Source organism: Lontra canadensis, unplaced genomic scaffold (genome assembly GCF_010015895.1).
Source record: "Lontra canadensis isolate GAN:19392208 unplaced genomic scaffold, GSC_riverotter_1.0 scaffold4, whole genome shotgun sequence".
NCBI classification, from domain to species: Eukaryota; Metazoa; Chordata; class Mammalia; order Carnivora; family Mustelidae; genus Lontra; species Lontra canadensis.
This window is the reverse complement of record NW_022630998.1, coordinates 54746516-54762790: the sequence shown is the minus strand read 5'-3', so window position 1 is coordinate 54762790 and position 16275 is coordinate 54746516. Positions and strand designations below refer to the sequence as shown.

Below are 16275 nucleotides of genomic sequence, written 5' to 3'. Positions count from 1 at the left end.
ATTTTTAGAATCTATATATGAAGTGATTGGTGCATAAAAATGGAATGGGGAGAAACTCCCCAGATAAGTCAAAGCTATTGGTAATGTTTTTTGTTCTTGAGTTGAGTAGAAGATTCATGGGTGTTCATTACATTACTAACTTTAAAACAAAAAACAGCGTGAGGCATGGACCTATGATAAGATATGAAGAAAGGACTCTAATTAAGTCAGTTCTGTAACTCTGAGGTATAAATGGGAAGGGAGAAAAAAGAAGCAATTCTCCCATAACATGAGAGGTTTCTAATGCATTTGAATATAAGATCTCTTCTCATATTTTTAAAAGAGAATTCTAGGAGGAAAATATAGATGCATACAGTTAGTATTTTATGTATAAAATAATTGATAAATGGAATAAGATCACACTATTTTTTTCTTCCTGAAACTTCTATACCCACCCATTCTGTTTCCCTCCAAAAATATTTTTGACAAGTGTATCTGGCAAAGGTACTAAACATGTTTAGTTGTTTACAAAAAGCTTTATTATAAAATGAAAGAACTGGATTATATTTACTATAGTTAACTAAATCTTTGGCCCGTCTTACCTCAAGGGAATTGGTCAGGTAGACTATATTCTCCATCAGCACTGCCTGCTCATCAAATTCTAACTGCAAATCCAGAACACGAGGTCCCATCTTCTCCAGATTTTCCTAATAGCCAAAAGTTTTGAAAAACAAAAATCACATTAATGATATGTTGAAAAGAATCCACTTCCTCCAAAGCAATCATTCTTCTCTCAATTGATAAAATCTTCAAATTTGAACAGCTAAAGGAAAGGCCTTGGACTCATGGTTTCCCTTATCTGTGTTTGCTTGTTAATGAAATTATTGGCTCAGAATAATTATCACTTCAAGTATGATAAGATTAAGGCAACCCTGAAAAGACTGGAAGGACAAGGTTTTCATTTATAAAAGAAATATGATTTTGTCACTGTTTATTTAGAATGAATTAATATGCAAATCCAAAAAATTCACTTTGACAAGGAATTAAACAAATGTACAGAAGTATCTCTTCAGGTAACCAAAAAGAAAAAATATTTTTTTGTAAATTTTCTAAAATAATACATCTTTAAAGCTAGTTCAGAGAAGAATGAATTAATAATAAACAAAAAAATTTCTACAAATAAAAAAAATTCTAAGTCTTATGGGTACTGAGATAATCCTGTGGCATATGAAAAACAATTTCTTATTCTTAATTTTCCTGAACATGAAACAAAATATTTGCCAAACAAAACATGACCTTCAAGATCCAAGTTCACATGCACAAGTATTGCTAATTACATAGAATGTGCTGCACTTATATGAACGTGACCTCACATGATTCCTAATATTCCCCCTTCTCATTTACTGTCCAAGTTGTTTCTTTTTCTTTGAAAAAGTCCTAGAAGCCATTTTCTTATTCTCAGATTTAAAAAACACTTTGCAAGTTTCAAACCATTAATATGCCTAGCACATGCCCAATATTACACACAAAAAAATATTATTGGTGAACCAGTTCTAACACTGGTTTTCTTTCTTTTTTTTTTTTTTTTTTTTTATTTTTTTTTTTTTTTTTACAGACAGAGATCACAAGTAGGCAGAGAGGCAGGCAGAGAGAGAGAGAGAGGAGGAAGCAGGCTCCCTGCTGAGCAGAGTCCGATGCGGGGCTCGATCCCAGGACCCTGAGATCACGACCCGAGCCGAAGGCAGAGGCTTTAGCGCACTGAGCCACCCAGGCGCCCTCTAACACTAGTTTTCTAAAAGCCGATTCTTGAATCCTGTGTCATTTAACTACAGAACTTTTCAAATCAGTTTCACTGGAATCTGTAAAGTACATCATCAAACTGAATTGCCTTTGCAATAAAAAATGAAATATTTTTGACACCTGGGTGGCTCAGTGGGTTAAGCATCTGCCTTCGGCTCAGGTCATGAATCAGGGTCATAGGAACAAGTCCCACATCAGGTTCCTTGCTCAGTGGGGAGCCTGCTTCTCCCTCTCCCTCTGCCCATCGCTGCTTGTGAGCGCTCTTGCTCTCTCTCTCTAACAAATAAATAAGATCTTGAGGGGAAAAACCACAATGAAATACTCTGTTGAATCCACATATTGACAATGGATCTGGCATTCTGACCAATGGCACTAGCTAAAGTAGGGAAGCAATGAATTACGAGGATATCGGCAGATGTGTTATAACTTGATTGGTGTAGGTCAATCCAAGATTCTAAATTATTTCTGAAACTTCAAAGACCATAAGGCTCAGAGAGTTGATTCTGGTGTAGGAGAACAAAAAAGCTTTCCTAAGAAGACAATTTGCCCCCATATAGGACAAGCTAAAAGTTTTGGTCATCATCAGGCAGGCATCTGTAGACCAGAAGATTCAAGAATGAATCTAAATAACCACTAACAGGGTGACTAGGTGGCTGAGTTGTCAAGCATCTGCCTTCAGCTCAGGTCTTGATCCCAGGGTGCTGGGATGGAGTCCAGCTTCAGGCTCCCTGCTCAGCGGGAAGCCTGCTTCTCCCTCTCCCACTCCCCTTGCTTGTGTTCCTTCTCTCGTTGTCTCTCTCTGTGTCAAATAAATAAATAAAATCTTAAAAAAAAAACACAAACAAACAACTATGTTCTTAGCAGCCTAAAAGACACTAATTTACATTTAAAAAAAAATTTACTGAGCCTATTCTTTGATGGAAACTATTAAAGTGTGTTAAATATATTATTTACTTCTCACAGCACTCCTAAAATGTAGGTTCTATTAATTTCCTCATATAGATGAAAAACCATGTGACCCAGAGAATTTAAGAGAGTTGTCGAGGGTCTAAAAACTAAGAAGTGACAGACAAAAAGGATTTAGAACAAGATTTGTCTGACCCCAGAGCTTGAGCTCTTACGCAACATATAGCCTTCTTTCTGTTCCTCTAAGAAATCAAATAAATCTGTTATTTCTATGAAGAAAGCTGAGTCTAATGCAATGATTCTCAATGGGAGAGGTGGGGGTGGGAGCAGATTACATCCCCAGAGAAATTTAAGAATGACTGAAGAAGTTTTGGTTGTCACAACTTGAGGGGGTGAGGAGGACATTCTATGGGCATCTAGTGGGTAGAAGACAAAAACACTGCTAAACATCCTACAACGCACAAGGAAGCCTCCCACCACAGAGAACTACTGGCCCACAATATCAATAGAACCACTGCTGAGAAACTCTGGTCCAACCACAATAAACAATGTTTATCCTGTTAAGCTAAACCTATACAAATGTAGTATCTTCGTTCCAGTACCAGGATCTAATAAAAACACCCCAATGTAAGCCAAAAGAACATGCCTCCCTGCCAAACAGAAAAGAAGGTAGAACATAAAGAGACTCATTTAGTGAACAATTCTAAATCAGTTTTTCTTCCATAATGCATATTTCCAAATACTCAGCAATTTTACAGATAAACCCCTGAAATGATCACTCATTTCTCACAACTAGTGATCGAAAAGTACTGTTTTTAGCAGATTTCCTGGGAGAGACTATATCCAAAGTTTTCCCCTCCCTTCCACTATCCTATCTAATCATTACTCACAGAGTAATAGCTGCACGAAGTCCATAGCTTACCTTAATCATGGCAACAAACGGCATCACTTTCTTCATGTATTTCTTCAACTCTGGCAAATTGCCCAGTTCACTAGCAATGACTTTGTTATCAGGCAATTTTCCACTGTTGGCCTAAAAAAAAACATTGGGGAAGAATGTGGAGAAAAATATTTTAAAGATAACGCACAATAGTAGATGTGCCCATAGGAAGTCGGCCAGACACAGAATGGTGGTCTTGACCAGTCTGATAGAAAACAGTAGAAAAGAGAGCAGCGGGGCTGCCTGGGTGGCTCAGTGGGTTAAGCCTCTGCCTTCAGCTCGGGTCATGATCTCGGGATCCTGGGATCGAGTCCCACATCGGGCTCTCTGCTAGGGAAAGAGCCTGCTTTCTCCTCTCTCTCTCTCTACTTGTGATCTCTCTCTGTCAAATAAATAAAATCTTAAAAAAAAAAAAAAAAAGAGAGAGCAGCCCCATGCATCCTAGGAAAGTGAAAGGTGAACGTGTAATACAGAAGGGAGCCTCCCATTTCCTCTAAAGTTAAAAGATAAATGTTCTTTATGGTAAAGGAGAAAATGGGGCATCTTGTTGAATATTTAATTTTTTCTTACACTAAGAACACCTCTAGGATTGTAACATTAGATCTTATCGGGTAAAAAAACAAAACAGTCTTATAGAGATCTCGTTTGTCTCCAAACTTGTAAAAACACTCACTAGTCATATCAAAATGGAAACTGTGTAACTATCATACAAGATTTATAGAATGTCTGCTTTTGAACACTCTTCCTTATAAACTGTTACCACAAATGTAGGGGAAAAAAAGTCTCTGGCTGGCTATCTACCTGTTAAAAATAGTATCACTTCTCTCTAGCCACAAATAAATGCCTGTATCATGTATCATTAATATGCACAGAGTCCCAAATGTGCTGCCTGAATTTAAATTCATTTCTGCAAACACAACTGTCCCCTTCGACAGAGTGAAAAATGAAGCAAGTGACCTCAGAATTTTGGGTGACTTATTTTCTCCCTATAAAAGCATGGCATCAAAGCCAAAGGTTGGGAATGAATCTAAATGAAAAGTAACATATAGTGAGACTTCAGTCAACGTTTACTTTTAATTCTAACTTTTACTAAAGTACACTGGGAAAATATCTTCTCCACTTATCAATGTGCTGCTTTAAAATATATATGAAAGAGAGAAGAGCATAGGAAACGCTCCTTCCCCTTATATCACCAAAAAGGTGCCACATACAACTTAAGAATATCCTCCTTGATCATAAACTTTCTTTCCGTTCTTTTGGATGAAAACAAACAAAAATTTAAAAGAACGCTGATCATTCCAAATAATGCCAAAAGATGATATTACTTTGAAACCATGTATCTAGTAAATAATTACTAAAAAAAACTATAACTTGTAAAAGAACAGCAGTTTTTAATAAAAGATGCATTTTTGAATATCTGGGACATACATTCTATATTTGGTTCTCCTACTGCTTCCCTGAAAATGCTGTTACTAATATGTAACCCACAAAGGCATGACATCATTTTTCTACCCACAAAAGCGGCTTTTACTTTTTCACTTGCCATAAGTCAAAATCTGTAAGCAATTCAAAGACTAAATTCTATTTCTTTCTTTCTTTTTTAAAAAAATTCACTTATTTGAGAGAGAGAGAGAGCATGAGAAGGGGAAGCTGCAGAGGGAGGGAGAAGCAGGCTCCCACTGAGCAGGGAGCCTGATACAGGGCTCAATCCCAGTACCCTGGGATCACGACCTGAGTCAAAAGCAGACACTTAACCAACTGAGCACGCAAGTGCCTCTAAATTCTATTTCTATTATATACAATCAAATGAGGAGGTAGCTTTCCATAAAAATAAGCTCACAAGGAATACAAAAATACTTACTCTTCTCTTTCCATTAAATTTCCAAATGTAAAAGTTTTTCTGAGTATTTTTTAATTAACTATGAAAAATTCTGAAAGAAAATTTCAATAAAGTTCTCAAAAACAAAGCTAAGGATTTTCCCTTCAGTTATCACTTTATGCTTTGCCCATAATTTCTGGTTTTTTTCCTCTCTCCTCTTCTTTCAGTGCACCTTAACAATTTGTGTCTATCAGTAACTCTTAAAAGCCTGAGCAAAAATTCCACAACATATACTTTGTTTCCATATTTTGAATGTGAAAGAAAAAGGTAGATGGATTTTTTTCATCAGGAAAACTTAGAACTATGCTTAAGTATTGTGTTTCCTTTAAACACAACAATCATATTTAATAGCTACTTACCTGACAAAGCCAAAAACATTGAGCTCTCCATTTCTATGGGTAATTATTAAACTGACCATTTTGTTTTAAATTACTCAAAAGTCAAGCTTCAATTTTTTGAAACATAATGAGGTGAAGGCTTCATGAATCCCAGTGTTCAAGTCAGAACAAACCCGAAGGCAAACTCAGTTCTCTTGCTTCATGGTTTCCACCACATATGAGAAAGTCCCACACCTTTTAATTACGTGGGACTAGATCCACTATATTTTTGTATGGAAGTTTTAGAAATGATAAAAAAGATGGCAACTTTTATAGTAACTATTTCAGAGCCAGCACCGCTAACAAAAAAACACTCCATGTCTAAGAGTAATCCCACAAAGTTGCCCATGTCCTTCTCTAAGACATTGCCAACATCCTAAAAACAACAAGAGCACAGGCAGCACACAACAACGCGGGCGGAACGGCTGCTGCAAGCATCACCTCAAAGTGATTCCGCAGCACTGACAGGGTAGTATGTTGCCAAGAAGGATAGTTCTTTGCCACGTAGATGGTGCAATGTGAAGGTTTCTGAGGTGGCTGCTTGTCAGTCTTCTACAGGGCAAAAGAAAGGGAAAAAACATTTTATCACTCTTGTATACACCAAAAATGAAAGATCCCTCTCCTGGTATAAACCACTATTGCCTTTAACATTAAGAAGCATACACATCCTACAAAACTGCATTAGCGGTGAAGAGAACCCGACACATGTGAATGACAGTTGTCTTAATTTTCATTACTAGTAAATGTTACCTGACTAATCACTTTAAAGCAACAACCTTTAAAAAGAAAAATGCCTTCACCTTCCCCTTAGCTGGCATCATATAGTTCTTGAGTCGCAATCTAAGGTCATGTGCTACTTCCATGAGATACTGTGAGGAATGTATCAAGGCTTCATCCACGGGACCTGCCAGAGGCCATGAAGCATTCATAATGGAGTCACGCTTTAAGAGGGAAATAAAAAAAAGTTCAGTGGGCTCAAAGCCACGCAACTATTTTATGGTTCATGATTACAGTTCCATACCAAGCCTACCATCTGTAATTACATGCTCAGAGTTCAAACCTGACTACCCATAACACACTTCCACAGCCCCTGATCTAATGTTCCCTAGAATTCAAGCTGTGAAGTCTGACTCTACATTCCTAATTAGCATCCATTTGTACAAGCATATTAATACCCACACACATATGCTCACTTTCAAAGAAAATTATGTAATGCTAATTTGCCTAAATTTAATCATTATTACATAAATTATATACACTCAGTTTTTATCCTATTAATACATCCAGTATTGAAAGTATAGCCATTCGGTATATGCATCACAAGCACATTTTTACAGTGTTCATGTGTTAAAAAATACAAAAGAGCCTGGCTAATAAAGATGAAAAGAAATTATTAAACCAGCCAATCTGTTTATCTGCAACCCTAGGAGAAATAATTGCATTTATCCTCACAGTAAGGATGCTAATATAATATCCCTGAATATGCAGCCCTACATATGCCAGAAATTTTATATAAAACAAAAATATATGCAAATATACACTTCCCTTTGTTTATAAGCTGCTCCTAACAGTCGTTTATATCTTTCTCAATATTTTCACCTTTTTAACAGTTGGAAAACAGTCTTAGTTATATAGTATTCAAATCAAATGTATTTTTAAAATATATTCAAATGCATTTTAACATTTTCTAACAAGCATTAGATGATAAACAAAATGCAGTCACGTGGTTTTAAAATACTTCCACTGTGTGTACATAAATAAAGACACACACTCGATATGTCCATCTAAACAGGAGGCAGTTTCAGTACAACCTGTTGTGATAATTAGGAGATGATGGATCCAACATTACTCCTGAAATATCTTTTTCAGTCTTTCGCTCTTAAGTAACATTATTACTGTATCTATTTAATAAGGCCAAATCAAACAGCCCAGAACATCTCAACCACATATAGGTACCTTTCCCAGGAGTGTCCAGATGTGCTCACACAAGTGTGGACAGAATGGAGCCAAAAGAAGTGTCTGAACTTCAATAAAGCGGAACACAAGGTCTCTGTGCATCCCTTCTATGGCCAATTCACGGTATTTATCTTTCGCAGCCTGCAAGATTTGAAATTATTTGCCATTTTTCTCCCCATACTTCTTTAAAATAAAAAGAAAAAAATCCAGTGCCTCTATTTTAATGCATTTTTAAGCTTTTAGTCTTTCAAACTTCCATAATGAATTCTCATAAAGGTTTTACTTCATTTTTTTTAAGTAATCTCTACACCTAATGTGGGGCTTGAATCTACAACCTCAAGATCAAGAGTCAAAAGCTCTACCGACTGGGCTAGCCAGGCCCCCGCTTTTTCCACATTTTTAACAACTTGCAATTAAATACATATCAATCTTTGTCAAAGGATATTATGGTTTTATATTAATGACTCTCAAGAAAAATGTTTTAAGAAGACATTTTCTTTTCTTTTTTAAAGATTTTATTTATTTATTTGACAGAGAGATCACAAGTAGGCAGAGAGGCAGGCAGAGAGGGGTGGGGGAAGCAGGCCTCCTGCTGAGCAGAGAGCCCCATGCGGGGCTCTATCCCAGGACCCTGAGATCATGACCCCAGCCAGAAACAGAGGCTCAACCCACTGAGCCAACCAGGTGCTCCAAGAAGACATTTTCTAACAGATATAAAAGTTGTGTATTAAGGGCTGACGATACCCTCAACAGCCTAAAAGAAAGATATTAAGTATCGAAAAAAGGCTATAAATAGGACTATTGCTAAGTTCAGCACTTATCCTTATTTAACCACATCTATGAAAACCAAGTTACATAAATCCCAATGTGATATTTTACAAAACTGATTGAGGAAACCTACATTTTTTTAAAAGCCCTTGAACTGCCAAACTAGAGGAAACACTGACACCTTGTGGAAAACATCAGAAAATGCTTGATTTCAAACTAGGGGTAATCAATTACAATTTTGCCTTATGTTTTATCAATTTAAAAATGTTCTCCTGGGGGCACCTGGGTGGCTCAGTCTGTTAGGCGTCTGCCTTCAGCTCAGTCATGATCCCAGGGTCCTTGGATAGAGCCCCATCCGTGTCTGGCTCCCTGCTCAGGAGGGAAGCCTGCTTCTCCCTCTTCCTTCTCCCGCTCCCCGTTTGGGTTCTCTCTCTGTCAAACGAATGGATAAAATCTTTGAAAAATAAAAAAATAAAAATGTTCTCCTGGAAAATGTGGCTGACTTTTAGATTTAACCTCTTTACTGACTCACAGCTGAACTAGAAACAGAAAGATTTATATTAAATAAATACAACAGAGAATAAAAAAAATTATTTAAAACCACAATTCACTGAATAATTTAAAAACTGCTTGGCAATATTTTCAATCTCCACTTTAGATGAATTAACATTACAGCAGAGGGAAAAAGGGTGAAATACGTCATAGCCACACTGATGTACTTTATAGCCACTAAAAGAAGAGCCTACCTGAAACTCAAAAAACCCTGTTTTCAAAGCTTCTTTAAACATCATCTTTTCATAATTTTGATCTGTTTTTGTAATTCCTGCATTCATCTCACTACAGAATAGGGAAAAAAAGGTTACTGAGTTTAAATGCAAGTACACAAAGATATAAAAAACTGCCACATATACTAGTCAACAGTAAAACAGGAATGCCTGAAACATTTAAGGCTGCTCAACCACGAAACCACTTAACCGCAACAGAGTTAGCAATGTTCTTGCCTAAAAATTTCTGGATGGAAACTTTATTAGGAAGCCCAAAATGCAACATGAAAACAGCTTAACAAAGGTGGTCAAGTTTACTTGCTGCATTTAAACAAGTGACATTGAATATTAAAAAAATCTTCTCTTGCCACCAAAGGCCCTTCATAATTTAGCCTAATCTGGCCCCAATGTGTCTGATCTACTCTACCCTCCATATACTGTACCCCAAATAAATATCATCTCTTTCCATGGCTTTCTCCTCTTCCTGTAAAAATCCACTCTGCAAGAAACCCAGAATGCACATGCCATCTCCGGTAAATTCCCTCCATCCCTACAACTACACTTGCAATGGGTTCAATGAGTGATTTCTGCTGCTGAACTAGAGTAAAGGATCAAGTCCCATTCATCTTTGTAACAGCAGTTCTTAAGATGGCTCCTGATACAAAGATGATGATAAGTGTTTTTTAAAAGAAAAACATTGGCATTTCTTTCTTTCTCCTAATCTATTTTTCATTAACCATTCTGTCCTTCTCTAATGCAGGAGAGCATGGTAAAGTAGTTATGAGCAAGGGCTTTGGAGAAAGAAGAAAGTTCACAGCCCCCAACTGAAATTACTAGCTTTGAGGCATTTAATAAAATATTTAATTTTTCTAAGCTTCAATTTCTTTAACTATAAAATAGGGCGAATAATAGCTTTATCATATAAGCTGTGACACTAAAATCAGATAATGGATGCAAAGTGCTTAGCAGAGTACCTAGAACAAATAAAATGAATTGTAATGAATAGCAGCTATTATTAACATCTAATTTATTTTAGGAGGAAAGGAAAAAAGAAAACTTAAAAATGCAGGAGGACTAGGCAACTCTAAAGTACCATGGGCTGGAGTCAACGGATTACCTGGCAAAAACTCTATCATTGAAGGTGCTGGCAGGCCCACTTCTCAGGCTGTCCCAGTTGGCCACCATTTCTTTCACCCACTCCACCCAGGTGTACAGACGGAGGATCCCTGCATCTGCCATGGCTTCCACAAAGTTAGCATCTTCAACAGTGTCACCAGCATCAGCCAGAGCCAGACGCATTCCTGGAGGAGGAGGAGGAGGAGGAGAACAAAGAAGCAGAAGAAGAAGAAGAGGGTGATCAAATGATGATTTTAAAATGTGGTTAGTGACTATCAACGATGTGTCCAACCAGGTATACTGCAAAACCTACATCAAAATTAAGAAATAGCAGATGCTTTACAGGACTGCCATGGGTCAACAACAAAAATAAGAGCCACCAAAAGTAGGATCCACAGAGTTGTTCAAATCTGGGAATCTCCTATGTATTGATTTGCATACACTTAGCATCAAAATGTGTTTCTTCCCAGCAACTGGTTGAGTTAATGAGATGAAGTGGTCCTGAATGAAGGAGAGTAAGAAAATGATAAACTGGAAATACAGATCCCTATCAACATCTCAGCCTCATTCAGAGGCAGCAAAATATTTTAATACATGAGAGAAAACGCTGGTGCCTTACATATACAAAAATATATTTAATTTCTTCTTTCTAAAAGCAGGTACTGCTAAGTTTTCTAAGAAAATTGTACTTTTGTAACCAAAATCTTCCATTCTAAAATATTGAAAAAAAAAAACATTAATAAGAGCCTAATTAAATTACAAGACACCCTTACAAAGGGACACTATATTAGGGCAAAGGAGTGTGGAAAACTCTTTACATTTCAATATGGAATGATCTCAAATATGAACTGTTAAGTGATAAAGGAAAAGTTCAGAAGAGTGTATTGTTTTCTACCATCTGTGCCTAAAGCGGGGGGAGATGAGAATATGTAACATTAAGTTATGGATGGATTTAATATGCTTTACAATACGCAAGAAGCTCAAAACATTTCATATGTTTTTACTTGAAATAATTTTATACTTAAAGGTCCAAAGACAGCAAGAAAATAGACATAAATGATTTAACAATCTTCTCTAATGTTAACTTACATAACCATGGTTTCAAAACCAGAAACTAACAATAGTACAATACTATTAACTAAACTATAGACCTTATTCAAATTTCACCAATTTCTCTTCTAATTCCTATTTCTGTTGCAGGATCCAATCCAGAAAACTGCATTGCATTTAATCATTTTATCTTCTTGGTCTCCTCAAATCTGTGACAGTTCCTCAGTCTTTGTCTTTCATGACCTTGACATTTTTGAGGAATACTAGTCAGTTATTTAACAGAATTTCTTCAAACTTGGTTTGTCTCATGTTTTCTCATGATTAGACTGAACCTATGAACCTCTGGCAAGAATATCACTAAAGTGATGCTGTGTGTCCTCTCAGGACATCACTATCAGGGAGGTGCATGACATCGATATGACTTATTACTGGTGTTGCAAGCTTTCGTCACTTAGGTAGTCTGTCAAGTTTTCTCAACTGTGAACAGTTTTTCCTTTTGTGATTAAAAAAAATCTTGGCAGAAATACTCTGAGAATATACAAACATCTTGTTTCTTCCAGAAACATACACCCATTGATTTTGGCAACCATTGGCAGATCTCGCCTGTAACAATTATTTGTGACTTCTGCCTAATGGTGATTTTGTATTTCAGTCAATCTTCATACATTTATTAATATGAATTTTTCTGAAAGGAAAAGCTGTCCCTACACCCCCACTTATTCATTTATTCAACTATTATTTAGATCAGTATGAACTCACAAATATTCAACCTATTCACTGGGTTACAATCCAACACTACCATTTTTTCCTTAAATTGTTCTAGCTTGGATAATTGAGAGCTCCTTCCAGTTAGCTCCTGTATTTTTTTTTTTAAATCATTGAATGCTCATCATAACAAGTACATTCCTTAATCCACATCATCTATTTCGCCCATCCCCTCACCCACTCCCCTCTGGCAACCATCAGTTTGTTCTCTATCGTTAAGAGTCTCCTATGTCTTCTTTTCCCCTCTCATTTTCCACATCCCCCTCCCCGTCATACAGTCATCTGTTTTGTTTCTTAAATTCCACATGAATAAAATCATATGGTAATTGTCTTTCTCAGACTGACTTCACTTAGTATTATACTCTCTAGCTCTATCCACGTGGTTGCAAATGGCAAGATTTCATTCTTTTTATGGCTGAAAAATATTCCAGTGTGCATGTGTGTATACACACATCTTCTTTATCCATTCATCAATCGATGGACACCTGGACTGCTACCATATCTCGGCTATTGTAAACAATGCTGCTATAAATATAGGGGTGCATGTATCCCTTCGAATTTAGTGTTTTTATGTTTTTTGGGTAAATACCCAGTAACGTGATTACTGGATCATATGGTAGTTCAATTTTTAATTTTTGAGGACCCTCCATACTGTTTTCCACAGTGGCTGCACCACTTTCCATTCCCACCAACAGTGTACAAGGGTTCCTTTTTCTCCACATCCTCACCAACACCTGTTGTTCCTTGTGTTTTCGATTTTAGCCATTCTGACAGGTGTAGGTGATATCTCATTGTTTTGATTTGCCTTTCCCTGATGATGAGTAATGGTGAGCATCTCTTCATGTGTCTGTTGGCCATCTGGATGTTTTCTTTGAAGCAATGTCTGTTCATATTTTTTTGCCCATTTTCTAACTGGATTATTTGTTTCTTGGCGTTGAGTTCTATAGGTTCTTTATGTATTTTGGATATTAACCCTTTATTAGGTATATGATTAGCAAATATCTTGTCCCATTCTGTAGGTTACCATTTAGTTTTCTGGATTGTTTCCTTCTTTGTGCAGAAACTTTTTATTTTTATTTTGATGTAGTCCCAATAGTTTATTTTTGTTTCTCTTGCTTTAGGGAATCTATCTAGAAAAAATTTGTTATGGCCAATGTCAGAGAAATTATTGCATATGCTCTTTTCTAAGATTTTTTATGATCCAAGATCTCACATTTAGGTCTTTAGTCCATTTTGAATTTATTTTTGTATATGGTGTAAGAAAGTGGTCCAGTTTCATTCTTTCGCATGCTGCTATTCAATTTTCCCAACACCATTTGTTTAAGAGGCTATCTTTTTCCCACTGGATAGTCTTTCTTGCCTTGTAGAAAATTAAATGACCATATAATGTTGCATTCATTTCTGGGTTTTCTATTCTTTTCCATCGATCTATATACTTATTTTTGTACCAGTACCATGATCTTTTGATTACTCTGTAAGCTCTGTAATAGAACTTGAAGTCCAGAATTGTGATGCCTCCACCTTTGCTTTTTTCAAGGTTTTTCAAGGCTACTGGGGGGTCTTTTGTGACTCTATAGAAACTTTAGGATTGTTTGTTCTAGCTCTGTGAAAAACGCTGTTGGTGTTTTGATAGGGAATGCACTATATGTGTAGATTTCCAATCTATGAGCATGGAATATCTATCCATTTACTTCTGCGATCTTCAATTTCCTTCATCCGTGTTTTATAGTTTTCAGAGTACAGGTCTCCTACTTCTTTGGTTAGGTTTATTCCTAGGTATCTTATTATTTGGGGTGCAATTGTAAATGAGATTGTTTTCTTAACTTCTCTTTCCGCGGGTTCATTACTGGTATATAGAAACACAACAGACTTCTGTACATATATTTTGTATCCTGAGATTTTACTTTGTGTATCAGTTCTAGCAGTTTCTTGGTGGTCTTTCAGGTTGTCTATATGCAGTACCACGTCATGTACAAGTTGTGTGACTGCTGTAGCTAGGACTTCCAGTACTCTATTGAATAAAAGTGGTGAGAGTGGACATCCTTGTATAATTTCTGACCATACAGGGAAAGGCTCTCAGCTTTTCACCATTAAGGATGATGTCAGCTGTGGATTTTTAATTTAAGACCTTTATTATGTGGAGGTATGTTCCCTCTAAACCTACTTTGTTCAAAGTTTTTATCATGAATGGATGTTGTACTTTGTCAAATGCTTTTTCTCCATCTACTGAAACAATCATATGGTTCTTACCCTTTCTCTTACTGATGTATCATGTTGATTGATTTGCAAATACTGAACCAATCTTGCAACCCAGGAACAAATCCCGCTTGACCCTGGTGAATGTTTTTTGTTTTGTTTTCTTTTTACTCTATTGTTGGAATCAGTTTGCTAATATTTTGTTGAGGACTTTTGCATCTATATTCACCAAGAGATACTGGCCTCTCGTTCTCTTTTTTGTGGTGTTTTTATCTAGTTTTGGTATCAGACTAATGTTGGCCTTATAGAATAAATTTGGAAGATGTTCTGCCTTCTCTATTTTTCAGAACAGTGTAAGAAGAATAGGTATTAACTCTTCTTTAAATGTTTGGTAGAGGGGCGCCGGGCTGGCTCAGCCAGTGGAGCATGTGCCTCTTGATCTCAGGATTCTGAGTTTGAGCTCCACACTGGGTACAGAGATCACTTAAAAATAAAATCAGTCAGTCAATCAATCAATCAATCAATATTTGGTAGAATTCACCCATGAAGACATCTGGTTCTGGACTTAATGCTTGTTGGGAGTTTTTTGATTACTGAGTTCAATTTCTTTGCTGGTAATCAGTCTACTCAAATACTCTATTTCTTCCTGTTTCAGTTTGGGGGGGTTATATGTTTGTAGGAATTTATCCATTTCTTTTAGGTTATCCAATTTGTTGGCATACAGTTTTTCATAATATTCTAATTGTTTCTGGTGTTTGTTCTTATTTTTCCTCTCTCATTTGTGATTTTATTTGGGCCTTTTCTCTTTTTTTGATGAGTCTGACAGAGGTTTATCAATTTTATTTTTTTTCAAAGAACCTGGTTTCATTATCTGTTCTACTGTTTCTTTAGTTTCTGTATCATTAATTTCTGTTCTAATATTTTTTTTCCTTTCTTTTGCTGGTTTTAGGTTTTGTTTGTTTTTCTTTTTCTAGCTCCTTTAGGTATAAGGTCAAGTTGGTTATGGGAGATTTTTCTCGCTGCTTTTTTCTTTTTAATATTTTATTTATTTATTTGACAGAGAGATACAGAGAGACCAAGTATGTAGAACAGCAGGCAGACAGAGTGGGAGAAGCAGGCTTTCTGCTGAGCAGGGAGCCCAACATGGGGCTCAATCCCAGGGCCCTCGGATCATGATCTGAGCTGAAGGCAGCCACTTTAACTGACTGAGCTACCCAGGCGCCCCAGATTTTTCTTGCTTTTTTTTTTTTTTAAAGATTTTGTTTATTTATTTGACAGAGAGAGATCACAAGTAGATAGAGAGGCAGACAGAGTGAGAAGGGGGAAGCAGGCTTGCCGCTGAGCAGAGAGCCCGATGTGGGGCTCGATCCCAGGACCCCGGGATCATGACCTGAGCCGAAGGCAGAGGCTTTAACGCACTGAGCCACCCAGGCACCCCTTCTTCTTGCTTTTTGAGGTACGCCTGTATTGCTATAAATTTCCCTCTTAGAACCACTTTCGCTGTGTCCCAAAAGTTCTGAACCATTGTTTTCATTTGTTTCCATGTACTTTTTAACTTTTTTTTTTTTTAAGATTTTATTTATTTATTTGACAGAGAAAGGGATCACAAGTAGGCAGTGAGGCAGGCAGAGACAGAGATGGAAACAGGCTCCCTCCTGAGCAGAGAGCCCGATGCAGGGCTCAATCCCAGGACCCTGAGATCATGACCTGAGCTGAAAGGCAGAGGCTTAACCCACTGAGCCACCCAGGCACCCCTCCATGTACTTTTTTATTTCTTCT

General features: G+C 36.9%; 1 protein-coding gene across 2 annotated transcripts in view; it reads right to left on the bottom strand.

Annotated features, from left to right (window-relative positions):
* The window catches only part of LARS1 (leucyl-tRNA synthetase 1), a 68863-nt gene that overhangs the window by 9404 nt on the left and 43184 nt on the right, over window positions 1-16275 (bottom strand). For both annotated transcript variants that reach the window (XM_032850834.1, XM_032850841.1), the window contains 7 exons: window positions 10487-10670; window positions 9352-9442; window positions 7838-7978; window positions 6682-6822; window positions 6323-6433; window positions 3608-3718; window positions 582-686 (listed from right to left, as the gene is read on the bottom strand). In XM_032850834.1, the coding sequence (XP_032706725.1) occupies window positions 582-686; window positions 3608-3718; window positions 6323-6433; window positions 6682-6822; window positions 7838-7978; window positions 9352-9442; window positions 10487-10670 (884 nt within the window). The remainder of the gene's footprint in view (window positions 1-581; window positions 687-3607; window positions 3719-6322; window positions 6434-6681; window positions 6823-7837; window positions 7979-9351; window positions 9443-10486; window positions 10671-16275) is intronic.